The sequence below is a fragment of the Microtus pennsylvanicus genome, chromosome 1, assembly GCF_037038515.1.
Source record: "Microtus pennsylvanicus isolate mMicPen1 chromosome 1, mMicPen1.hap1, whole genome shotgun sequence".
NCBI lineage: Eukaryota > Metazoa > Chordata > Mammalia > Rodentia > Cricetidae > Microtus > Microtus pennsylvanicus.
Window position 1 is genome coordinate 148289821 of NC_134579.1, and position 27467 is coordinate 148317287.

The 27467-nt window shown below is 42.5% G+C and overlaps 1 protein-coding gene and 2 pseudogenes across 1 annotated transcript; 1 reads left to right on the forward strand and 2 right to left on the reverse strand.

The window, feature by feature from the left end:
* Nucleotides 1–27467, reverse strand: part of LOC142837303 (vomeronasal type-1 receptor 4-like) — a 138535-nt pseudogene that overhangs the window by 98984 nt on the left and 12084 nt on the right.
* On the reverse strand, nucleotides 5262–6117 carry LOC142860714 (N-lysine methyltransferase KMT5A pseudogene; annotated as a pseudogene).
* Nucleotides 23236–26196, forward strand: Zscan4 (zinc finger and SCAN domain containing 4). Its single transcript, XM_075952354.1, has 3 exons — nucleotides 23236–23610; nucleotides 24972–25131; nucleotides 25217–26196. The coding sequence occupies exons 1-3, from the start codon at nucleotides 23236–23238 to the stop codon at nucleotides 26194–26196; spliced, it is 1515 nt and encodes a 504-aa protein (XP_075808469.1).

A 27467-nucleotide genomic window follows, 5' to 3' on the forward strand; every position in this document is an offset into this window, starting at 1 on the left:
CAAATAGATCTTTCACATCCTTGGTCAGAGTTACCCCAAGATATTTTATGCTATTTGTGGCTATCGTGAAAGGTAATGCTTCTCTAATTTCCCTCTCTGTTTCCTTATCCTTAGTGTATAGGAAGGCCACTGATTTTTTGGAGTTGATCTTGTATCCTGCCACATTACTAAAGGTGTTTATCAGCTGTAGGAGTTCTTTGGTAGAGTTTTTGGGGTCGCTTATGTATACTATCATATCATCTGCAAATAACGAGAGCTTAACTTCTTCTTTTCCGATACGAATCCCTTTGATCCCTTTATGTTGTCTTATTGCTATTGCTAGAACTTCAAGCACTATATTGAAGAGGTATGGAGAGAGTGGACAGCCTTGTCGTGTTCCTGATTTTAGTGGGATGGCTTTGAGTTTTTCTCCATTTAATTTAATGTTAGCTGACGGCTTGCTGTAAATAGCTTTTATTTTTATTTTTTTTTAATTTTTTTTATTGATAAAAGAAGAATAAAGAAAAAAAAACAAATTTCCACCTCCTCCCAGCCTCCCCTTTCCCTCCCCCTCCTCCCTCTCTTCTCCCCCTCCTCCCACTCTTCTCCCCCTCCTCCCACCCCTCTCCCCTTCCCCCCACTCCTCTCCCCCTCCCTCTCCAGTCCAAAGAGCAGTCAGGGTTCCCTGCCCTGTGGTAAGTCCTAGGTCCTCCCCCCTCCGTCCATATCTAGGAAGGTGAACATCCAAACTGGCTAGGCTCCCACCAAGCCAGCAGATTGCATAGGATCAAAACTGCGTGCCATTGTCCTTGGCGTCTCATCAGCCCTCATTGTTCGTCATGATCAGAGAGTTCAGTTTTATCCCATGCTTTTTTTGGTAATAGTCCAGCTGGCCTTGGTGAGCTCCCAGTAGATCAGCTCCACTGTCTCAGTGGGTGGGTGCACCCCTCGTGGTCCCGACTTCTTTGCTCATGTTTCCCCTCCTTCTGCTCCTCATTGGGACCTTGGGAGCTCAGTCCAGTGCTCCAGTGTGGGTCTCTGTCTCTATCTCCATCCATCGCCAGATGAAAGTTCTAAGATGATATGCAAGATATTCGTCAGTATTGCGCTAGGATGGGGTCATTTCAGGTTCCCTATCCTCAGCTGCCCAAGGAACTAACTGGGGACCTCAGCTTGGGCACCTGCGAGCCCCTCTAGGGTCAATTCTCCTGCCCACCCTAAAGTGGGTTCCTTAACTAAGAATTGTGGTTCCGTGCTCCCCTATCCAACCTTCCTTTATCCCGATCCTCCTATTTCCCCAAGTCCCCCCTCCTTCCCTTCTACCTTTTCTCTCCCCATCTCCCCTTACCCCCTTCCCACCCCACCCCCAAGATCCCACTTTTCTCCCCGGCAATTTTGTCTACTTCCCTTATCCAAGAGGATAACGATATGTTTTTCCTTGTGTTCACCTTCTTACTTAGCTTCTTTAGGTTCGCCAATTGTAGATTCTGTGACCCCTATTTATGGCTAGAAACCAATTATGAGTGAGTACATCCCATGTTCATCTTTTTGGGTCTGGGATACCTCACTCAGGATAGTGTTTTCTATTTCCATCCATTTGCATGCAAAATTCGAGAAGTCATTGTTTTTTACCGCAGCGTAGTACTCTAGTGTGTATATATTCCATACTTTCTTCATCCATTCTTCCATTGAAGGGCATCTAGGTTGTTTCCAGGTTCTGGCTATTACAAATAATACTGCTATGAACATAGTTGAACAAATGCTTTTGACATGTGATAGAGCATCTCTTGGGTAAATTCCCAAGAGTGGTATTGCTGGGTCCAGGGGTAGGTTGATCCCGAATTTCCTGAGAAACCAAAACACTGACTTCCACAGTGGTTGCACAAGATTGCATTCCCACCAGCAATGGATGAGGGTACCCCTTCCTCCACACCCTCTCCAGCAAAGGCTATCCTTGGTGTTTTTGACTTTAGCCATCTGACAGGTGTAAGATGGTATCTCAAAGTTGTTTTGATTTGCATTTCCCTGATTGCTAAGGAAGTTGAGCACGACCTTAAGTATCTTTTGGCCATTTGAAGTTCTTCTGTTGAGAATTCTCTGTTCAGTTCAGTGCCCCATTTTTTAATTGGGTTAATTAGCCTTTTAAAGTCTAGTTTCTTGAGTTCTCTATATATTTTGGAGATCAGACCTTTGTCTGTTGTGGGGTTGGTGAAGATCTTCTCCCAGTCAGTAGGTTGCCTTTGTGTCTTAGTGACAGTGTCCTTTGCTTTACAGAAGCTTCTCAGTTTTAGTAGGTCCCATTTATTCAATGTTGCCCTTAATGCCTGTGCTTCTGGGGTTATACCTAAGAAGCGATCACCTGTGCCCATCTGTTGTAGGGTATTTCCCACTTTCTCTTCTATCAGGTTCAGTGTTTTCGGGCTGATAATGAGGTCTTTAATCCATTTGGACTTGAGTTTTGTGCACGGTGATAGATATGGGTCTATTTTCATTCTTCTACAGGTTGACATCCAGTTGTGCCAGCACCATTTGTTGAAGATGCTTTCTTTCTTCCATTGTATACTTTTAGCTCCTTTATCGAAAATGAGGTGTTCATAGGTTTGTGGGGTAAAATCCGGGTCTTCTATACAATTCCATTGGTCGACTTCTCTGTTTTTATGCCAGTACCACCCTGTTTTCATTACTGTAGCTCTGTAATAGAGTTTGAAGTCAGGGATGGTAATGCCTCCAGAAGATCCTTTATTGTATAGGATTGTTTTGGCTATCCTGGGTTTTTTGTTTTTCCATATAAAGTTGATTATTGTCCTCTCCAGATCTGTGAAGAATTTTGATGGGATTTTGATGGGGATTGCATTGAATCTATAAATTGCCTTAGGTAGAATTGCCATTTTTACTATGTTGATCCTCCCAATCCAAGAGCAAGGGATGTCCATCCATTTTTTGGTATCCTCATCAATTTCTTTCTTCAATGCCTTAAAGTTCTTGTCAAATAGATCTTTCACTTCCTTGGTTAGATTTACCCCAAGATATTTTATGCTGTTTGTGGCTATCGTGAATGGAGAAGCTTCTCTGATTTCCCTCTCTGCTTCCATATCCTTTGTGTATAAGAGGGCGACTGATTTTTTGGAGTTGAGCTTGTATCCTGCCACATTACTAAAGCTGTTTATCAGCTGTAAAAGTTCTTTGGTGGAGTTTTGGGGGTCGCTTATGTACACTATCATATCATCTGCGAATAACGAAAGTTTAACTTCTTCCTTTCCAATTCGAATCCCCTTGATCCCATTATGCTGTCTTATTGCTATTGCTAGAACTTCCAGCACTATATTGAAGAGGTATGGCGAAAGTGGGCAGCCTTGTCGTGTTCCTGAGTTAAGCGGGATGGCTTTGAGTTTCTCTCCGTTTAATTTGATGTTAGCTGTCGGCTTGCTGTATATAGCTTTTATTATATTTAGGTATGACCCTTGTATCCCTAATCTCTCCAAGACTTTTAACATAAATGGATGTTGAATTTTGTCGAATGCTTTTTCAGCATCTAATGAAATGATCATATGGTTTTTTTCTTTCAGTTTATTTATATGCTGGATTACATTGATAGATTTGCGTATGTTGAACCAGCCCTGCATCCCTGGGATGAAGCCTACTTGATCATAATGGATAATTTTTCTAATGTGTTCTTGGATTCGGTTTGCCAGTATTTTATTGAGAATTTTTGCATCAATATTCATGAGTGAGATCGGCCTGTAATTTTCTTTCTTGGTTGGGTCTTTGTGTGGTTTTGGTATCAGGGTAACTGTAGCTGCATAAAAGGAATTTGGCAATGACTCTTCTGTTTCTATATTGTGAAATACATTAAGGAGTATAGGTATTAGCTCTTCTTGGAAGTTCTGGTAGAATTCTGCATTGAAACCATCTGGTCCTGGGCTTTTTTTGGAAGGTAGATTTTTGATAACGGTTTCTAGCTCTTCGCGACTAACAGGTCTATTTAGATCGTTCACCTGGTCTTGGTTTAGCTTTGGTATGTGGTACTTATCTAAAAAAATGTCCATTTCTTTTGCATTTTCTGGGGTTGGAGAGGAGGCTTAGCAGGTAAGAATACTTACTGATTTTCCAGTGGACCTGATTTTAGTTCCCTGTACCCGTATCAGACAGTTCGTGACTATAACTCCAGCTTTGAGGGATCTGAGCATCTTCTGGGCTTTCCATACATATGGCATGCATGCACAGAAACACAGGCACACACACATGCACGCCATTTAAGATAGAGAACTTTCCATGGAACAGAAACAAGGTTGCAGGTGGAGGGTGGAGGGGCGGGTAGGTATGTATGGATTTAGTAATTTCTGGTCCCACTACAAAATCTTACTTTTGATTAGAAGAGTACCATCTCAAATCTTCTCTATACAAAGCCAAGCCAAAAAGATTAAAAAAAAAAAGACCCAGAAGAAAACAGTCATTTCACTCCTTTCAAAACCTATATACATATAAGTTGTTTTCTGTGCTTTTTCTCTTTTTTTTGATTTTTTAAAAACATTTTGTTGTTTTATTTTTTTAAAAAAATAAATTCAGTGTTCACATTTCTATAAAGAATTAATGCAGTTTCAGGAGACCTCCCTGCTGGGGTAGGCGAACAATGCTTTTCTGGGCCTGCCTCTAGTCTGATGGCCCACCCTGATGCTTCGAGGTGCCTGAAAAACCGAAAGCCTATGGAAGAAATCTGTTCTCGGCCAGACTTCCGAGCCCCCGGCTCAGTAAGCTTTGGAGAAAGCAGAGGGGAAGACGAGCTTACTGCAAAACTTTTGCTAAAAATATTCACACACGTTAATGTGTACGCCTGTCAAGACGCTGAAGAGAACAAGAGCTTGGAGACATCACATCTAGGCTGTGCGTGGGGGTTAGCAGCATCCTCACACCCGCCTATCCTTGGACGTGGGGTGCAGGGGAGTCCTGGCTTTCATCTTAGGCAGAGCCCGGCTTCCTAGTTCACGTTCCACTCCATTCTCGACACCTGTGCCTGCCGAGTCCTTGATTGTGCGGGAAGCACAAATGCTCAATTGTATGTAAAAAGGCACAAAAACAAAGAGAATATAAAAGTTTTGGGAATATAAGGCCATCTGTTCAAGTCAACCTTGGAAACCTGTAACAGATATTTAAATACTACATGAAAAGGCATCTTTAATAGACTTTGTATAAACATCTGAAGTAATTAGAGTAAGTGTGTGTAAAACAAATCATTTCCCTTTGAGGGCACTTTGTCCTTTGAAGGAGGCAGGGAAGCCACATGGTTAATGCTTCAGCCAAGGATAGGTCTCAATGGAGGCCTTGCTGCCGTCACCACAGTCATACAGGAGCTCTTCCCCAGCTGCAATGTCGCGGGAGGCGATGAGGGTGAGGTGAGGCAGTTTGGCAATTCCCACACTTACTATGATTGATCAGCCTTCCCAGGCGATTAGTTTCTCGAGTGGCATCCACGCAGTAGGTTTTGCTCAGATATTGAAAACAGTACATGGAGGAGCCTGTGGAGGAGTCTTGTGCATAGAGCCTCCCGCTTCTTGACATCGGTGATCTCAGTGAGGTCCCCATGGTATTCTACCACAAATTCTCCCCAGGAGAACTGCTTGGTGGCAATTACACCCCGGCCTTTTCCGTCAGTTAGGTCAATCTTCATGCCTTCTTCCTTCCCGTTCTCAATCAGTTCATCTTTTTTTTCCCCCTTTTCTTCAGACTTTGCTCTTCTTGGAGCTCCCTCTCACCCGGTAGAAATCTGTAAGCTTTCCATTCTTCTGTTTTCCCTTGAGACTTTTTCCGAGGGGCCTGCTTGCCCTTGAGGGTTTTTTTCAGGGCCTGCTTGACAAACACAGTATTGGTAGACTCACATGATGGAGGTGGAGTTTTTGGAGGCTCTGCTGCTTCAGGTTTTTGGTTTGGTAATGGTGCCAGGGGACCTCTCCTGACCTCTTTGATCTTCTCTGTTCATCGGACTTCACAGAGCTTCGGATAGTATTCCCAGCATTTCTTTTTCTCTTCTCGCTTCCTGTTTATTCCAGCTAATGGCTTCTCCTGGCATTTGACCTCGTGATGTGCAACTGAATTCTCTTCCTGAAGAGGGGAGCACATTCCAGAGCACTTGTTTGGACTCATGTAGGCATAGATCTTTGACTGCCCGACAAACACGTTCTCTGGCACCCCTGCTTCACCCAAGGCCTGCAGCCGGCTGGGCGCCAGCGGGGCCCTGGAGCAAGGCCCGAGACGGCACGGACAGGGGACCAAAGATGAGAATCTTGATTCAATGTAATCCTTTGGAACAGTCTTTGCATCCTTTTAGAATATATTTTGTAAAAGCATTATTAAACAAATTCTGCAGTTTGTTTATAGTACACCTAAGATATTTAAATATCTCTGTACAAAATAGCCACAACAATGAACAGTGCAAAATACGTGTGATAAATATATTAAGATTAATGATCAGAATGTTAAAAATTTGAAGACATTAAACTTCATTAATTTTATATAACAAATACCACCAAGATTGATACAAAATATTTATTAAAAAATCAGCAAACTTTTAGACAATATTTATTTTATAAAATTTTTATAAATCCAATGAAGATGTGGCTATTTGATTTAAACTAATTAAGTTTTTAGAATTATGGGTATGTGGGGGGGGTATATGCAATTGAGTGTAGTGCCCCTGAAGGCCAGGAGGGGGCATCAGACCTCCTGGATCTGGTGTTAGAGGCGGTAGTGAGCTTCCTCATGTTTGTGTGGAGACTCAACTCAGGTTCTTTGAAAGAGCAGTATGTGCTCTTAACTACTGAACTATCACTCCAAACCCTTGTTTAATTTAATTTAATTTAATGAAAGCAATGCTCGCTTTAACATTTACACCCTGGAACTGTTGATGTCAGTGAATTTATCTTCCTTTAGACATAAAGAAAATTATTCCTGCCAGGCGGTGGTGGCCCACACCTTTAATCTCAGCACTCAGGTGGCAGAGGCAGGTGGATCTCTGTGAGTTCGAGGCCAGCCTGGTCTACAAGAGCTAGGTACAGCACAGGCTGCAAATATACAGAGAAACCTGTCTCAAAAAACCAAAGGGAAAAAAAAGAAAGAAAAAAAAAGAAAATGATTCCTGAGAATTTGGCAGTGGGGATCTTGTTCTTCTCTCACACAGCCGCGAGAATCCTGTCAACTGGTTACCCTGACTCAGCATTTCATCTCTAAATCCACTGGGAAAAATCTGATGTCTAAAACCTTGATCATAAGCAATTTAACATTTGCCTATTGCCTAACTATTATTTCAAGAGGAATTCCTTGTACCATGGCAGAGTTTAGGTTGAAACATTTCCTAATGACCTATTATTAATGACTCTGTTTGTGAACCTGTAGTCTATGCTAATCACGTACCCAGGGTATTTCCCAGTACACCACTTGTCTCCTCAGATGCTTCCAATCTATCACGATCAGCTCCAGAAACCGCAGGTGTATGAAGCTTAAACAAAGAGCCCTCAAATACATTGGCGTCACCTGCTCGCTCACTCTGTTGGCCTCTAAACATGATTCCCACGAGAGTGGTTGATTGGACTAACAGATTCAGTTTAGATACTGGGCTGGCTTTGTTTCAGGCACCATTGCAACTCCACTGTATATGTTTGTGCTCTGCTTCACTGAAGCTCTGTGTTTGGATCTCAAGGCTTGAGCTAGTGGTTCCATGGTAAGTATCCTCTACAGGCACAAGAGTCAGGTGCAGCATCTCCACAGTTCCCCATATGCTTCTGGAGTCTCTCCTGAGGCCAGAGCGACCCACTCCATCCTGATCCTAGTGTGCACATTTTCATTTTTCTACTCCGTGTCTTCCATTTTGATAATCTATACCACATTCTTTGTTGTGTGCTGTTTTACTCTTTTAGCTCTTAAGTCTTTTGACTTTTTGGAAGGTGCCACCACACAGCTCCCAAATAAATCTCTCATATTCTTAGTCATGAATGCCCAGACTTAGCTTGTTTCTTGTCAGCTTTTTTTTTTTTAATTTATCCCATCTATCTTTGCCCTTGGGGCTTTTGTCTTTCTCTATTCCTGTATCCAGTTTCTTTCCTTCTTACCCCTGTCTGGCTATGTAGCTGGGTGACTGGGCAGTTGGACCTTGATCTCCTCCTTTCTCTCTCCTTCCCTGATCCTTTTTTTTTCTCCCAGATTTCTTCTCATATTTATCCTTTCTGCCTGCCAGCCCTGCCTGTCCTTTCTCCTGTCTTACTACTGATCATTCAGCTCTTCATTAGATCATCAGGTGTTTTAGACAGACACAGTAACACAGCTTTACAGAGTTAAACAAATGCAACATAAACAAAAGTAACACACCTTAAAATAATATTCCCCAAGAGTTCTTTGACAATCCTAAACTCTGGCTAATACATCTAGATTTCTGGAAACATGTTTCCCTATATTAAGCCCCTTTGTCATCATCAATAATAACAATCCCGCCCCCTGGTAATATTTTGACTGCTGGGGGAAAAGATATTTTTTTCTGAATTTGTCCCAGTTTCTGGTGATGCATAATCTGTGATTCATTTACATGTTTCTTCGAAGCTAATCCTCATTGTGAACCTGACATATCAGGCAATTCAGTGACATCATGCATCTGACAGATCCAGTCATCCTGGCTTTTATCGAAGGGTCATATTGCATGACATTAAGATGCTCCTTTGCCTTCACCTTTAAAATGCTGATGTTCTCTTATATCTATAACAGAATAGCATTTTCATTTTACGGTTGGACAAGCTGAAGTTGAGGTTGGTGTTTTACTGCATACACACGTTCAACTTTAGTCCTTAGTACTTTAGATCTGATCAAGTACTTTAAACTTTAAGGGTGCTAAGACCATAGATGTACTAGCGCATAGTATGCCAATTGAAGGGGGTAAGTGAAAACCAAAGAAACTGCCAAGTATCTAAGAATGTTAATGATCTAAAAGTAACTCTTCTACATGACTGACACATGGGTCCAGTAAAATGATCTTTAAGCTACCTTCTCACAGAACTCTACTGTCAGAATTGCCTTGAAGATGTTAAATTTCAAACCCAAGACAAAAGGCTGAGTTGCCTATTTAACATATCATATTCGACATGGCCTCCAGATTCTCCCAGCATCCCTCAATCCCTCGCTGTTACTGGGTATGGTTGGTATACCCCCACCCTCTCCTTTCCCCTGGGGCTCTGCCCTATATAATCCAGACATTTTGGTTACCTGCTCTTTTGTATCTTTGGCCTCTTTGTTGCAGCACCTGGTTCCCTCTCTCTCTTCCCCCCTCCCCACATGACCTAGCTCAGTCTGATCATAGTCACTCTCCAAGATGTCTCTGTCTCTACCTAGGCTCACCCTTTTACATACCATAAACTTTCTCCTCCACCATACACAGCAGCAGTCATGTTCTGTCCTTTGAATTTCTTTTTCTTATTCTTTCTCTCATTGCACACAATATGTACAATATTGACTAGCATTCTGAGTTTCAAGGATGCATTTGTAAACATTATGATATAACTAAATTATGCAAATGTTATTGGGTCAAGTTTGGAGGATGATAAAAGCACATACCCAGAAGGTTTGACTTTGTCAGAAAACTCAACAGTCTCCCTGAGATGGTACATGTTTCAAAGTTGTTCTTGTGTGATTTGCCCTCAAAAAAATTTACACATGATTCCCTTTAAATGTTCTTATGAGCACATGCACTTCTGGAGGAAAACTGTGGTCAGATTAACATAAGTTTGGTTGTGATTCCTGAAAAGGCCTTTCTGAGTGAGACACATTGTTGCCAACTGTATTTCTTTACAAATATAGCTGGTGGTTTGGTTAGACAGGGTTAGGGCCTGGCTTATTATTAGCATTATACTTTAGAATCACCTGCTGCAACCTCTTCAATAGTGATTCTCAACCTCCATAATGCTATGACCATTTATATATCGACCTTCATGTTGTGGTGACCCACCATAAAATTATTTCTATTGCTTCTTCAGAATTGTAATTTTTCTATTTTTATGAAAAGCAACATAAGTAACTGATATGCTGGATATCTGATATGCGGCACTTATAAAAGTGTCACTTGACCCCTAAAGAAGGGGGAATTACTAGAAAGGGGAATTATTAGACCCCCTCAATGTTTTACCTGAAGCAAATCTTAAGGCACTTGTTCTCTTTAGCATTAATGGTATTACCTTAACATCCAGAAGACACTGCTGCAGTCAGTGATAAACCTATTATATTAAAGTCTGTTCTGTGAGTTTTTGGAGTCTGGGGTTATGAATGTACCCAAACTCATTATTGTTCCTTACCACCTGGGCTTTTGGCATCCTTGTTCCTCCAGCTCTATGTTTAATGATAGTCCCTGTACTAATAGCTGAGTGTTAACTGGAAATTTAAGCATGACATTGGAGATACAGAGAAGTTGGTAAAGCATATATGAGAAAGAGGAAGAGGGAAAGTATAGAGTATATGGAGGTTTTGGACACAGGAGAGTTGAGTACTGTGATGAAACTTTTATTTTTCTGGAACTGGAGAAAAAGTGACTGATCTTGCTGTCCTCTAGAACTTAAGGTAACAGGGTCCTGTTTGAGTTACCGTGTATGAGGGGGTATCTTGAGTGGTTGGTGAGAGACAGAGACATGGATGGGAATGCCATGCAGAGTGAGCTTGGATATTTATTTAGTGGGTTATGGAGGGAAAAGGGGAGAAGGAGGAAAGAGCAGAGAGAGAGGCAGAGAGAGAGAACAGAGAGGGGAGAGAAGAAGTGGGGTTAAGGGAGAGACAGAAGCTGCCTCTTTGAGAGGGAGATGGAAAAGAAAGGACACAGGCTGGAAGCTAAAGATCAGCTTGCCTCAGTGGACTGGGGGAGGGAGTGGGCGTGGCTTGTTTCTTAAAGGGACATAGCAGATCATTACACCAGCTCTCCAGGCAGATTCTATACTGTAGTCATAACTTGTCTATACCTGGTAAACAGCCCTCAACTGTTCAGAGATCTGGGAAATATGGCATTTAAATATTTAATTATTAAAAGACTTTTTGTAACAAAAAGAGACAAGTTGGCTCCTAGCAGCAGCATTCTATTTCCTCCAAAGAAGACAGAAGACAGATGGGCACAGAACAACGTCCACTGTAATTTGCTTCATCAACTGCCAAACACTGACCACTGGGAAAAACTGCCTTTTATCTAAACTGAAGATCTACAGACATGGACAGAATCACTGGAATTGACAGCCCTAGCTACTCAGGTCAAGCAAGGTAGGGACTGTATTCCTACAGATTTATAACCCACAGGGCCTTCTAAAGCGTGGCAGGCCCTGCACTAAACAGAAAAAGGCAAATATGACCCTCAACGACCATGGAGAACCCTGAGGAGTAAGTCTGAGTAGCCAACCAAGTAAGTTCTCTGTCGTTTTTAAATCAATAACTCAAGTAAAATTTTATCTTTCTCAAAGATCTCTGATGCAGTTTGACAGCTGAGAGGTTTTGTTGGTTTAAAAGGACAACCTCACAAAAAAAAATTCAGTAAAATACAAAAGTTATTAAGGTGTGTACCTGCAAGTTACAAAGATGTGAAGACAAAATTCTCTCTTATGCTGCCTTTCATAGTCTTAAAGATACTTTTCATTATGCAAAAATATCTGTCACAGTCATTCAGGTATAAATAGGCTTCTGTTTAAAACTTATTTTTTCATGAACCCAAAAAATACTTGTGAGTTTCAGGGAGCAGAATTGAAGAATCAACCTTAAACAGGTCAGATACACCCCTCTCAATTCCTTGGTTCTAAAAATTTTTTTTCTTTCTAAACTTAACTTTGTCCTCTGTTTTGCCAATACCTTGCCAGGTCTAAGAGACACAGGACAGTTCCATATCACAAACCCTGGACAGGAGTAAAGTAACCAGCTACCCAGGATGTGACCAGTACCCAGTATTCCTAGGTGGCCTTCCATCCAAGTACTAACCAGGACCAACCAGGCTTAGCTTCCAAGATCAGACGAGATGGGGCACACTAAAGGTGGTATGGTGCAGAATAGAAGGATAACTTAAACAGGTCATATACACCAGACATTTCCATACCACAAACCCTGGACAGGAGTAAAGAGACCAGCTACCCCAGGATGTGACCAGTTTCTCTGCCCCCCCCCCCAATATGATGCCCACAAATAAGCAGGAAGCAGCCTTGAGAATCTGCCGTCCCAATTCCTTTAACCTGCTGTGCCCTACTCCCTGCCTTTTTGTTATAAGAAAGAGATGAGAATGTTATGGTCTGTCCTGTCACCTGGGTATCCTGTCCGTTCAAGAGACAAACCCCACTCACTCCCCGCCTTCCAGCCAGGGCAAGCAGATCTTCCATTTCCTCCAGCCTGCGTGGGCTCTCTCTCTCTCTCTCTCTCTGTCCCTCTTCTGAAGTGGAGGCTGCTGTCTCTCTCTCCTCCCATTCTCTTCTCCCCCTCCCTCTCCATCCCTCTTCCTTTCTTTTCCCATTTCCCTTCCCTTCCATTATCCACTAAATAAACTATACCTTAAGTCCATCTGCATGGCATGTCTATCTGTCTCTCACCGGCAGTGGCCACTAGTGGGACCAGCCTTCCCCTGCAGTGGCCTGCAGTGGTCTCCCACCTGCTGCTGGCCTGCTTGGGATGCATGCCGCTTTTAAACAATAACAATATTACAGCAAGGTGTGCAGTAGCTCAAGGTTTTAAATTTTGCCCTTGGTTTCCATTCTAAAATGCCATAGAACAATCCTATCATGAAAAAAATAACATTAAAAGTCAATGATTAGAAGCATTAAATTCACAGGGCAACAAAGACATATGCATGAACATAAATATTGCTCGTTCCCACTCTTCTGTAGTCTTCAGAATTTAAAATGTCAAAGCCTTGATCAGAGAGGTTGTCCAAAAGACTACACTCCATCATTGATATCTTCCTAAAAATGTGATTCAGATTCCCCCGAACCCCACAGAAATTATACGCACACACACATGCATGCACACATGCACGCACATACACAACACACAGCATACACTCACTTATCTAATCAAGTACAAAGGCAGTAAATGGTTCTGTTCGCCAACTTGAACTCTTTCTCAGAATTTTGAGCTTCATTTCAGGAAGCCCTAGGAAGTGGTGCGTGCTCTGCTCCATCTGAGGTTCTGTCCAAATTGTCTTCCTTTTGCAGTGCCTGGCTTCAGTAAGCCAATCTGTGATGCTAATCGATTAGAGAATGAAATTGGATCAGACCTCCTGTGAGTAGGCATAGTAATTCACAACTTTCCCCCCATTACTCTTAAGTAGAAGCAGGAAGGTCCCCATTCCCAGCACAGCCACGTAGCCGAGGAAGACCAAGGTCAGCCTGGCCTATGTGAATATATGATGCCTACCTAACTAAAGCAGTAAAAATAATTAAGGAGATAAAATAAGGGAAAGACAATTTTCCTACTGATTGAATCACAGATGGAATCCTAACTCAGCCCCAGCTCTGTGTCTCTAATGCCATGCTGGATGCTTTCCTGGAAGAACACTTCCTAACCAAGGATAGTAAGTCATTGCAGTGAAAGGGACTGAGGGAGAATACCAAGTCTGGCATTTATGCGTTCTGATCCTGTGTCCTCACATTGTGCTCTTTCCAAATGTATTAAAATATCTAGATACCCAGACAGTTTTGGAGCTTAAAATGCTGCAGTGAACAAGATGAAAACCTTGACATTGAAATGAGACAGTCAGCAAGAGGCCCAGGACCTCTCTGGTGCACAACACTGAAAAGACAGAGCTTGAACCAGGCTCATATCTGTCAGCAGAGAGAGAGGCATTTATTTTATTTTGAAGAAACATAATGTTTGGTAGATATGATATGAGGACTGTAGTGTGGGAAAATTAAAATATGTGGTCAAAAATAAGAAAAACAAGGAGAATTAAAGGTCTCTTTGTCTCTTCTTTTTTAATTTTTGGTGTCTGCTTGTTTTGCAGAATGGTGTCTTGTAGTCTAGTCTGCTAAAACACTCACTAAGTAGTGAAGAATAACCTTGCTCATAATCACCTGGCTTATAGCTCCTTATTACCTGGGTACCAGATCTGCCTTGGCATTTCAAGCATCCTTTTGGTTTGTTTCTCCATTTAGTAGGATTTGTTCCCTATGTGGTCCTTACTGTCCCGGAACTAACTATGTAGACAAAATTGGCTTCAAAATTGCATCCACTTGTCTGTGACTTCTGAATGTTGGGTTTAATAGTGTGTGCCATTATGAATGTCTTTGTCCAAGCCTGATAATTGTTAGGTTGAATTGTGATTCCTGATTCACAGCTTGAGGTCTTAACCCCCAAAGACTATGCTCATATCAGAAATGTGCTGACACTCAGCATAAAATTCAGAACCCCAAATAATGCCATTACCCTAAAGCGACCTGGAATCTCAGTGATTAAAATTTCTGAAATCACCAGGCAGTGGTGGTGTACACCTTCAATCCCACCAGTTGGGAGGCAGAGGCAGTCAGATCTCTGCGAATTCGAGGAAAGCCTGATCTACAGAGCTGATTCCAGGATAGCTAGGACTGTTACACAGAGAAATCTTGTGTCAAAACAACAGCAACAACAAAAACCCCTGAAGTCTAAATTCCTCTAAACCATGACACCAAAAAGTTTGAATGTTGAAACCTCAAACTGTAATTATTCCAGGAGAATAAAAATGCCACATGATAGGGAAAGAATTCCCAATTTTGGGAACAGATTAGCCAGTGGTAGGACAATGACTTCATCTTTTTTGGTCTTTTGATACAGGGTTTCTCTGTGTAGACCTGGCTGTCAGTCATGGAACTACTTCTGTAGACCATCCTGGCCTTGAACTCACAGAGATCCACCTGCCTCTGCCTCCTGAGTGCTGGTATTAAACGCTTGTGCCACCAAGGTCCTGCATCAGGGAACACATTTAACCTAATACTTAGAATACTTGGATAAAGTCATTGGCCTTTATTCCCTGCACACGCCTTTAATCTCAGCACTGAGGAAAATAAGAGTAACTCTGAGTCTGAGAAAGCCTGTACTACATATTGAGTTCCAGAACAGTAAATACTGCTTGAGAGAAAGTCTCTCAAAACAAAACAACAACAACAACAAACCCAAACAGACAAACATAAGGATGTCTGAAACAGAGCTGGAACCCAGCACTGGAGATCTAGAAGCCATATGTTTTGAGTGAGAAGTCATTCTCAACTTCTTTCTGAGTCTGCGATTAGAATAGGCTACAAGGTAATGTGTTGCAAAAACAGAAGAAGAAAAAGAAGAGAAATAAAAAAGCTCCTTGATTTTGGTCAATCATTTTTATTTCCTCCCCAGAGCACAGTCTTCACATCATATCTACCAAACACCATGTTTTCCCTAAATAAAATACATACCCCTCTCTCTGCAGACAGAAATGGGTCTGCTTCAGCCTCTGCACTTTCTATGTTGTACTTCAGACAACTCCTGGATGCCTCCTGCCCTCTGTCTTATTTGACTCCCAAGGGTTTGCCCTTGTTCACTGCAGCATTAGAGATCCAAATCTCCCTGGAAAATAAGACTAAAAAACAACAACAACTTTGGAATGATCCCTATGTGAGAACACTCAAAATTCATGGGAGGCCAGGCTAATCCCAAGGCTGACGTGAAGTAATATTCCATCTACAGTGCTTCTCATTTAGCGCCATTTTTTTTTTTTTTTGTGGCTTTGTGCCTGGCCCTTCCCCTCCCATGGTACTTTCTGACAAGACAACATGGAAGGTCCCATTGCTGACAAAAAAGAAGACAGGGATATTTCTTTATGTTTTGAATGCAACTACAATCCTCTTTCTTTTTTCCCTTTAGACTTCTGGGTTTGTATTATAATTTGGTCCTAAGATTCACAGCATAATAGAATCATAATATTAGTCAGTTTTCAGCCTTCAACACTGGAGTAAAACACCTTCTACATAAGGGCCTGAGAAAACTTTCAGATGAGTTTCCACTAATTACATGTCAGTGTAGAAGTGTCTACATCACAGGAGCAAATCCAGTGAGGCAATCAGGAGAAAGTAGGAAGAAAACATCTCTGGGAGCCCTCAGTGTCTCAAGGAGGGATGATGGAGGCACAAAGAACTAACGTTAAGACTATGAAGTTGATGAACACAGGACAAGTTGAGAACTCTTTTCAATGTCCAGACATCCATAGCGGTATTTTTAAACTCCCAAGAACAATGAATTAATAGACAGGCAGGAAGGAGATGCAATGAATGGCCTTTTCCTCCCTTTCCAAGCCACATTATGTAAATCATAGATTTATTTCACTGTGCAATAGTTGTATATTCTTTTCCAGCTATAGTGTACACCATTCCATGCATAAACTAATTTATATGGATAGTGAGTGGGTTGTTGTTTAGGAGTATATTGCTCTGAACTCCCTTTTCAACAAATTGTACTGCAAACATGCAAGTTTGCCTATTCTGATTGAGTACAGAATTATGATGGTTGATAGAGCTTTGAAATACATTATTTTTATTATTTAACAATGTCATATGCAAATCCAATGCACTTTGATCATGTTCATCCTTCCTTTTACTTGTCCTCCTAAATACACTAGATCCACCACACTCCCAATCTCTCCCAACTTCACGTCCACTATTTTTGATAACCCAATTCCTGCTGTACCTATAAACATATGTGTGTAGGGCCAGCAACTGGAGCTTGGGTGACCTCCTGTACTCTTAAGGAAAACTGACCACCCCTCCCTCATGCTAGATATGGACTGCTCCTCAGTTAGGGCTGAGGTGTAATGAAACCCTCCCTCATGCTAGAATGTTGACTGGCTTTACTTTGCTAGTCTTATGCAGGCCACTGTAGTTGTTAAGAGTTAAGCACACCCATTCCCAGCTTTTCAGTCTATATCCCCATCCCCTGCACTGAAGAGATAACCCTGCATGTTTAACATTCCTGGTTTCTTATCTGTGAGCACAAGGACCTCTCCCACTTGACAATTACCTGTTGTTGAGTAGTTTCCACAGCAATGGAAACATTCCATCCTGAATGGAAGCTCCTAAAACAGGAAGGCAAACAACTCAAAAACGTTTTAGGAAGTCCCTGAAACTGACCAGACTCAGTAAGCCCCTCTCTGTTAAAAGTAAACAGTAAAATCTGAGCTTCACTCTCAGAGGAAGGAAAGCTGAGCTGGACAGAAAGTGATTGACAGAAGGTGATTGGCCTTGTTGAACTGCCAAGACTCAGATGAGCTGAACTTCAGAGAAGACTCAGAGATGGCACTGAAATGGGACCAGCTACCATGGGAAAGAAGAAACCAGCCACAATGCCTGGAAAAGATTTAGCCCAACTGAGACACCTGGAAAAAGCACTCTCTACCCTGTTGAGCTGCCTATAGGATATGCAGTTGCTCCAGGTTTCCCAGTTTTGGGAACTGTCCTTGTGCTTGGGTGGGCTTTGGTGATACAGCTGTTGTTGAGTAATTCCAGCTCCTGGAAACACTTCCTCTCTCCTCTTCCTGTAAGTAACTCCAGTGAAACTCATTGGTTCACCAAATTGGACTTTGGTAGTATTCATGTTTTGGTCTGTTACGGGTTCCCTTTCTAGGGTGAGCTGACGTGTGTGTTGAATCTCCTTAGGAAAAATTTTGTTACCCAACACACTTTCATCAATTGATAGACATCCAAGCACATTCTGTTTCCTTGCTATTGGTAATAACATGGCGATAAACATAGTTGAACAACTTTCTCCTTTGAGTGTGTGTGCATGCATGCATATGAGTATTTGTGAGAGAGTGCGTGTGTGCCTCTCATCTGTGGTAGTCAGATGAGAACCTTGAGTGCCCATCTTTGCTTCTTAGCAGCATAACTAGCTGACTAGCTTCTGAAATTTTTCTGGTCTCCATTTAATCCCAGGGACACTGGGGTTAAAGACACCTGAGATACTGTGATTAGATTTATGTGTGTTTGGGTGATTGGAATTCACGTCAGCATTCTTGCATGGCAAACACTTTGTCAACTGAGCAGTTTCCCAAGCCCATGAGTGCTTTTTCTACAGTTCACGAATGTGCCCCATATGAGAAGAAACAAACTTCAGTAGTTGACAGGGCTTTGCAATCTGTTCCCTTAGGCTCCCAACTCACATTTATCATTGTAGCTGCAGGACACCTAACATCTTAGGGAGCCTTCCTTTTAAATAAAATTATGTATTTATTTATTTACTTTTTATCTTGAGACAGGGTTTCTCTGTGTAACAGTCCTAGCTATCCTGGAACTAGCTCTTGTAGGCCAGGCTGGCCTCAAACTCACAGAGATCTGCCTGCCTCTGCCTCCCTAGTGCTGGGATTAAAGACATGGACCACCACCACCGCCTGGCTAAAATTATGATTTTTTTTTAAATAGAATCTGTTTGCTAGGAAAGAAACTAAAGTAGACTCTTAATTTATTCCTGAGAACTACAGAACACAATTTTAGATAATAGATTCCAAACTGGAAAATGCTTTCTGTGAACGAACTCCGAATCTTACCGGGAGAAGGGAAGGGAAGTCTAAGATGATCTTGGAAAATGTATCCCTGGGTACAGACTGGTCTGTTTGTTGGAATTTATATGTGAGGCAGAGTTCATAAGTAAATAGGGTCTCAATTCCACTAAACAGGCAGAGGGGGTTTCATAAAAGGGTAAATTAAATAACAGCCGATAGGAATTGTAATGTTTGCTCGACGATGCCACGCAACCTAAAAGCTGCCGTTTACCCGGCTCCGCCTGTTTATTCCTCTCTAGACAGTCTCAAGGCATGTTGATACTGTAAACATTCTTACACAAGCTGCTTGTGGGGGATTTTTTTTTCCTTTGTAAAGATCTTGGTGGGGGAGGGGTGGCACTTAGGAGGTGGACACTTAAGGTGCCGTGGGATCTAGGCCAGCCTGAGCAGAGACTTTTCCCCCTAAGTATTAAAAAAAAAATACAGGAGTGTGTGTGTGTGTGTGTGTGTGTGTGTGTGTGTGTGTGTGTGTGTTTGTGTGAGAAAGAGAGAGACACAGAGAGAGAGATACAGAGAGAGAGATACAGAGAGAAACAGAGAGAGAGACAGAGAAAGTATTGGTGGTTGTGTGTTACTCAAAACAGAAAACACTCGTACACTTAGAAAATAAAGCTAGCAGTCTGTAAGGATCAGAGGCGCAGGTGCGGCTGGCCTACAAGTGGAAAGCTGCATGAGAGTGGCCCTTTCACATGCCTGTCTAGAAAGCAGACCTTAAGGACCCCTTCTAAGGAGCCAGACGCGGCAAAAAGGGAGGCGATATCCAGGTCCGTCAGGAAAAGCAGCAGGCAGCTACAAACTTCATCACTAACTGTAGGCCCCTACGAAGACCCCAAAATTTCTGGAAAGCACCTAACAAGGCTTCTGAGGCTTCGGCACGGGGACTCGTTTATCTAGGAGGTAGGTAACAAATGGACAGGGTGCTGAGGGTGGCCGATAGCGCTTTCAATCAGGTACTTCATGCTAAAGTGACTGCATGAATTTCCTCACAAAACCCAGTGGTCGAGAGAGGCAGAAAATCCAGAATGAAATAAAAGTGAACCAGTCACACTGCTCTGGGATGAACGTCCGCCATCCTTGCAGTTTTTTTTTTTTTTTTTTTGTTTGTTTTTTTAAGACAGGGTTTCTGTGTAGCTTTGGAGCCTGTCCTCAACTTGCTCTTGTAGACCAGGCTGGCCTCGAACTCACAGAGATCTGCCTGCCTCTGCCTTCGAGTGCTGGAATTAAAGGCATGCGGTACGCCACCACCGCCAGGCCTCTGCAGGGTTTTAATGCTGGGTTACGTGTTTTCGCTTATGCATGTTGGGCATGCGCCAACAGCTTTTGACTCTCCCCCTTTCCCATCCTCTCTTCATTTTCGACACCGTGTTTGCCAGAGTTTATAGAAATGAGGCAGAGCGGCCGAGTGCCAAATGCAGCTTACAATAAACCCTGTTCTAAATGCTGGGTGCAGCCTTTGTGGTTTCTACGGAGTGGCTAAGTCTTTTTGCAAGCTTAATGCTAATTTTAGAAGTGGGTGTTCTGGGAACCTCTGACACTATGCTGGGTGTTGGGTTTAGCAACAGATTATACAGCGCAGATATAGGGCTCCATCTGTGGTAAGCACATGCCTACCGCTGAGCTGTGGTGTAATCACTAAGTGTTCACCAGTACACAGGCAGACAGACAAAGCTGAGTCCCGTGCGAGCACGCTCAGCACTGGAAAACTGTTCAACTTGTTGCTCTTATTTTCTCACACGAAAACTTTAAAAATGAAATACTCTTTGTGTTAAATTGGCAATAAAACAAATATGATTTAAATGATTTAAAGATTCAAATAAAAAAAATTTCACAAGCGAGTAATTCAGACATAGGTGCCAGAAGTCCACTTGTGGGAAGGTTCCATAATCCTGGCCGATGTGCAACAGGGTTAACTGGTTCTGTAGACTCCCTAGATAGAAGACGAAGCAACTTTTTTTTTTTTAATGGTACACCATGCTTCTGCTCAGCTGATCAATTCACATTAGTTTTCTGCATCGTTCTGGGCTTTCAAAATTTTTTACAGCTCTGACGCTGAAGCTCAATTTGTAGGGTGCTTGCCCGACTTTCCAGAAGTCCTCGAGTTACTACCCATACCGCAAAATCCCTAGGGGCCCCTCTCACCTGCAGTCTCACCCAGCAGCACTCAGGAGGTGAAGGTTCCAGTATCAGAAGTTCGAGATCATCTTTGACTGCACACCAGGTTCAGAGTCAGCCTGAGAAAAGAGAAGGGAATTGAAAGAGTCTTTCCTCTAGCCTTTGAAATCTGCACAGACGAATGTTCAATTTTCAGTTCCCACCTCCCCTGCGTCATGCTGGTGTGCTGCTCCAGGTGGGTGGAAATCAATTCCAGACCCAGATGAAAATTATTGGCAGAACAACAATGGTGACACATGGCATGAGTGTTTTTATCCTCATGAAATCAACTGTTTTCATATTAATGTGTCAGCTGATCAGCACTGCTTTAACTTAATTAAAATCCAGAATTTCATCGCCGGGAATGAATGTCAGTGCAGGTGAAGGATAGGTTTTTGCAGTGAAGTTCACCCATTGACACCTTTTCACTGATCGATACCCAGATTTTGTCTTCCTAACACTGATATCAGGGATCCGTTTTTATTCTTCTAGGAGAGCTACAGCTTGGGGTTTCATCATTCAAATTTTTCATCAGTGTAGTCTAAGGGACTTCGGAATTTTTCATGACTGAGTTTCCATCTTTCTTTGGGATGACGGCATTTAGGGTTTTGACTTTTGTGATAAGGCTGAGCACAATTTTGATACAAAGATCTCAACTCTGGAATTTCAGGGCATAGAATTCAACCTAATAATTAGAATGTTTGGAGAAGTCCAGCAAGTGGTGGCGCATACTCCAGGGACAGAAGCAGGTGGATCTCGGTTCCAGGCCTGATTTGTCTAAGTAAGGAATTTCAGGACAATTAGGGCTACATAGAGAAAAAACAAACAACACAAACAGACCAACAGTGATGCTTAAAATACTGAGGCAACTATGGAACCCCAATAAAGAGGAGCTAGAAGCCAGAGCATTGCAGTGCAGGCCATTCTCAACTACTTACGGAGTTTGTGAGCAGACTAGGCTACAAGACACCCTTTTGCAAAAAGAAGCAAACACACACACACACACACACACACAAAGACAAAGAAGACACAACAAAAACCACCTCGTTACTTGGCCACAACATTTTATTCCTCCACAGACTAGTTCTTACATCATGTCTCCCAGTCACCATGTGTTCCCCCAATAAAACACAAGCCACTCTGTACCTACGGAGATGAGCCCTGTTCAGCCTGTCTTTTCTATGTTAAGCTTCAGACATCTCATGGGCACCTCTTGCCCTCAACCCCCTGCCAAGGGTTTTACCTTCTTCCCCAGAGCATTTGGGATCCAAAACTCTTTGAAAATCAGGAAATATTAACAAGTTTGTATTGAGCCATATGTGAAAATACAGGATTAGAAGTCATAAATGCCAGTCCTGATATTCCCTTTCAGTGTGGTACTGTCCCCTTTATGTACAGTGACTTACCATGCTTGTTTAGGGTCTGTTCTCCTTCCGTGGAAGCATCAGCTATTACATTACAGAAACAGAGCTGGGACTGAGTTAGAATTCCATCTGTGATTCAGTCAGCAGGAAAATCGTTGTTTCCTGTTTTGTTTGCTTGTTTCTGTTCACATTAGGTCAGGCTGATCTTGGTCTCCCTAGGTTGCTAGGTTGTGCTGGGAATGCCCACTCTCCTGCTGTACAGCAAGAGTAGTGGGTAGCAAGCTGTGGGCTGCCACCCAGGCACAGGAGGTCTGATCCAGTCACATTCTCCAATCTGTTAGCATCACAGATTGATTAACTGAAGCCAGTTACTATAAAAGGAAGACAACTTGGACAGAATCTCAGATGTGGTAGCACAGATCCCCAGGGCACACACCACCTCCCAGTACATCCTGGAATCACCCTGGAGATTCATCCCAGAAGGAGTTAAGGTTGGAGAAAAGAAAGATTTTCCTTCTTTGTTCCCTTGAATGTGTAAATTTTGCGTGCTATTACTTGTGGGTTGTGGGAGATTCTGCATCACAATTTTGGGGGAGATTTCAGTGGTCGAGTGTGGTCTTTTGGACAACTTCTCTGATTAAGGGTTTAACATTTTAAATCTTAGAAGCTATTCAAGGATGGGACCAAGTGATGTGTGTGTAATGGATGTGTCTTTGCTGCACTGTGAATTTAATGTTGCTGGCCATTCACTTTTAATGGGTTTCTTATGGAAGGGCTGTTTTATGGCACTTCAGAATGGGAGAAGAAGGGTGAAGCTTAAAATTAGAGCATCAGTCGCAATAATTTTACCTTTCGCGAGGAGGAACCAGATAGCCCCGAACAACCGCAGAGCTTGCGTGGAGTGTGCAGCCTATGGTACGTCTTCCATTCCTTAACAAAGGATTATTTTCCCTATGGAGTCAAGTATTGTGCTTTACACCAACTCTTTGATGTGTTTTCTGGATGCATTTGTGTACCGCTAGGATGACGTATGCACTGTCTGGAAACCATGAAACCATCTGTGACAGAACTCGTAGTTGATTTTTGACTTTAATTATTGTGTCTCGTCTCTTTTTAACGTACAGCTTTTCACATCCACGAATTGTTGAAACAGATCTTCAAGTCTCAAGGCAGATATCAAACTTCTTTCTGAGAATCCTGACCAGAATGGCTTCACAGCTCAGAGGATCTTTTAAGTCCAAGTCACGGCCAGATAACCTTGAACCGGACACTAGAGAGTTTATTCCAACCCAGGTTTCTCCTGACATCTCTAACTTTTCAAGTGCCCGTCTTGCCCCAAATGACAAAGGCTCGTGTGTGAAGCAGGAGCTGCAAACACTCTGGGAGATGTTTACCTCATGGTTGAAGCCAGAAAAGCAGAGCAAGGAGCAGATGATCTCTCAACTGGTCTTGGAGCAGTTTCTGAAAACTGGGCGCTACAAGGACAAGTTTGCCGTGAAAGAGAAGTGGGAATCAAGTGGCAGAAACCTGGGGACATTCATGGAGGGCCTGACCGACGAGTGCTTGAAGCCTCCTGTCATGGTGAGTGAGTGAGGTGAGATGAGATGGCTGGGTTGAAAGGAAAGACTGTCATTTGCATCCGGGAATAAATAAGGAGAGGGTGTTGTTATTGAGATACTTTTATTACTTTTTTTGTTTTATTTTTGTTTTTATTTATTTTTGTTATTAGTGAGATTGTTCTCTGCCTCATTGGGTTTTATATCAAAGTCTCGATTTGCATAAATCTAAGTTATTGACAGAAATGGTGGGTGAAGAAATGCTTCAAACATAGTGTTTTAGATTTTTCTTCTTTCTTTTTTCTTTTTTTCAAAAAAATGTTTATTTATTTATTTATTTATTATGTATACAATATTCTATCTGTGTGTATGCTGAAGGCCAGAAGAGGGCACCAGACCTCATTACAGATGGTTGTGAGCTACCATGTGGTTGCTGGGAATTGAACTCAGGACTTTTGGAAGAGCAGGGAATGCTCTTAACCTCTGAGCCATCTCTCCAGCCCCTAGATTTTTCTTCTTTCAATATCAGTTTGTTTGGTCAGTTTTTTTAGTTCATTAGTTTTTAGTTTTTATTTTTTTTTCCCTCAGTTTGAGGCATGGTATTGTAGTGTAGCCCTGGCTGGCCCTTTTCTCCTCCGGTGCTGGATTAAAGGTGCCACCCACTACACCCTACTATTTTTAAGTCCTTTTATTCTGTAAACACCTTCCCACTTCACAGTTTGTTTTATTCCACAGTTACACACCTGCACTTTGTTTTTAATTGAGAAATTCATGGTTGAAGCTTAATTCCAAGTAAACTGCTGTCCTAATGTCCTAGTCATGCTCCTAAGAGCAGAGGCAGTGTGCGACTTGTGAAGATTATGTATGTGTTGGACCAGTAGCAGACAGGAGTTATTTTTGTTAAGAACTCAATAATAAATAAAAACGAAACCCAATTTAAAGCTTTCTTTTTTTTTTTTTAAAGCTTTCTTACTAAGGGCATTTTTGGTCAAAGGTGATTGTCTAGGGCCAGTAGTCGATGGGAGCGACAACATATTACAGGTATTGGAAATAAAGACCACGTACACAGCAAAGTGAAGTGACAGCTAGATTAATGGCTGGAGATGGGGGATGGGAAAGCCTCAGCTACCTGAGAGTGGAAATGGCTAAGTACATGAGGTTCAAAGACAGAAAGTAACAATTGCCAGTCTGAGGCTAGGACTCCAAAATGGCAGGCACTCCAGTATTACAGTTGAGTTTCTGAGGATTCCAGATGATAACATCCTTACAGATGAGGATAAACAAATGAACTAACCAATAGTTCAGTGATCCTGGTCAGTCAGGTTGAGGGCAGGTTTTTCTGTAATCCATGAATTCATTGGCAATGGTCATCTGGCTTTGTTACAGGTTCATGTCTCCATGCAGGGGCAGGAAGCACTCTTTTCTGAGAACATGACCTTAAAAGAAGTCATCAAGCATTTAAAAGAACAACAGTCATTCACAACTACAACACGGGAGAAGGCAAGAACACCCTTGCAGATTCCACGGGATGTGGTGTTGGCAACAGGTGAGTAGGGTAGCCTGAAGAGAAGAGGGATGTTGTGTGAGGACCCCTTCCTGGGCACAGTTTCATAGACTCTTTATTTCCACAGGATATGAAAACTGTGAAGATGACCCAAACACTTTCTTGAAAGGTAGTGAAGTAAATAGTTGTGTTAGTAGTACTGGAAATGAGTTGGACTCCCTTCTCGTTATCCACACGGGGCAGTATCCTAAGCCTGAACAAGGAGGTGTTTCTTATGAAGTCCTTTGGGATTCCAAAAGAGCAAAGCAAGGCACTTCCAGGTACCAGGCAGAGTCCCTGAGTGCATCTTCTTATGAACATATGTTTATGGAAGTACAACCAGCGTATCTCTCCAGGACAGACCAGTCTGAAGACGCTGACGATGGCCACAAAACCCTCTTGAATACTACTGGTGGAAATGATGGTATTAGCAGTCTCAGAGATGAGAAAGATTCCCTTCTCATTATCCAGAGAGGGCAATGTCCTGAACTTGAACAGGGAGGTGTCTCTTATGGAGTTCTCTGGGATTCCAGAAAAGCAATTTGGGATACATCCAGGTCCCAGGAAGTGCCTCCAACACCACATTCTTCTGAAGGTGTCACGATGGTGGTCCCAGGGTTCCTCTCCAGGCCAGAGCAACCTACTTCTGAGCCTGTTCCTCTTCACCAGAATCAGGAGGTAAATTCTCTCTATGTGAGTGACCAGGAGAGATTCCACATAGATTCCAAACCATTCAAATGTGATAAATGCCCCAAAGCTTTCAAATATTCCTGTAGCCTGTTAATGCACCAGAAAAGACACAGGAATGAGAGGCCATTTGTCTGTCCCATTTGTCAGGAAGGCTTCTATCAAGTCTCAGAGCTCCAAATTCATGAGGCCGTACACAAGGCAGAGAAGCCTTTCTCATGCAACACTTGTGGCAGGTCCTTCAGCCACAAGACCAATCTGCAAGCTCATGAGAGGATTCACACAGGAGAGAAGCCCTACACCTGTTCTCTGTGTAACCATAGGTTCCGCCAGTCGTCCACATACCACCGTCACTTGAGGAATTACCACAAATCATTCTGAACTGTGCGCCTTCCTCACCAGAGGTTAGCAGGGCTTCCGCCTCAGTGTCTAATCTGCACATGGAGAGCCATGTAGCTCCTAACTAGCACTTAGCCAGTGAAAATAGGTCGTTTAACTTCCTCCCATCTGTTAGCTCTTCCTCCTGGCATGTGAGGGTAAAAAAAGATGAGGAATTTGAAAGTTTGATCACTTAAGTTTACCAAATGCCTAAAAAGTGTCTGGTGTTTTATTTCTGAATAGTAAATAAAAGTTGATGTGTCTGTGTTTCTCCTGTGTGCTATGTCTCATGTATTTTCTTGTGTGGTTTATGTGTTAGTGGGTGTCTCTATGTAGGAATGTTGGGCCTTACCTTCCCCATTTTGTGGCAGAGACGCTCTTGCCACCTTGTACCCCTTGTGAGGTAAAGACCTGAAGCTCATAGTGAAGGAGACCCCCATAGGGCTAGGGCTTCCTCCCAGTCCCTGGATTAGGCACAAACCACATCTAAACACCTGTTTTCACATAGAGATACTTTATTAAAGGTAAAGAAAAGTGACTGCTTTCCCAGTAAGGCAGAAAACAGCCTCAAATGACTTTTCAGGTGTAATTTTTAGGTGGGGCAAAAGGGAAGGCCTGTGTTGGAATGAGCTAGGGTGTGGTGAGAAAGGAGACAGGGTATGAGGGACAAGGAGGATGGGACATGGGAAAAGGGGAAGGTCTTGGGGACAAAGGACCGCATCTGGATAGAGAGGAGACAGATGTGGCCTGCAAACGGAGACTGCGCTTCCATTTTCCAGCTGCCCAGACCCAAATAATCACTCAGAAACTATATTAATTACAGCACTGTTTGGCCACTGGTTTAGGCATATTTCTAACTAGCTCTTACATCTTAACCCATTTCTATTAATCTGTATTGCCACAGGGCTATGGATTCCACCTTCTTTCCTCCTCTATCTCTGCTTGAATTTCCTGCCTTGATATCTATATTTTACCCTGCCATAGGCCAAAGCAGCTTCTTTATTAACCAGTGATAATAAAACATATTCACAGTATGCAAAAGGGAATCGCACATCAGTGGCCCAAAGCAAATAGCAGTTTATTAAGGTACAAGTGGAAAACCTATTAGGATGAGGTATTTAATTCTGGTTGGGCACTGATTTTCCCCTCATTGTATTTCCTTAATTATTCATGATGATTCTCTGCTCTCTGCCAGCACTTAGCTTCACATGCAATCTCTCAAAGCACACTTTTTTAAGAGTCTTCTCATGTATATGTGTGTATACCTGTGTGGA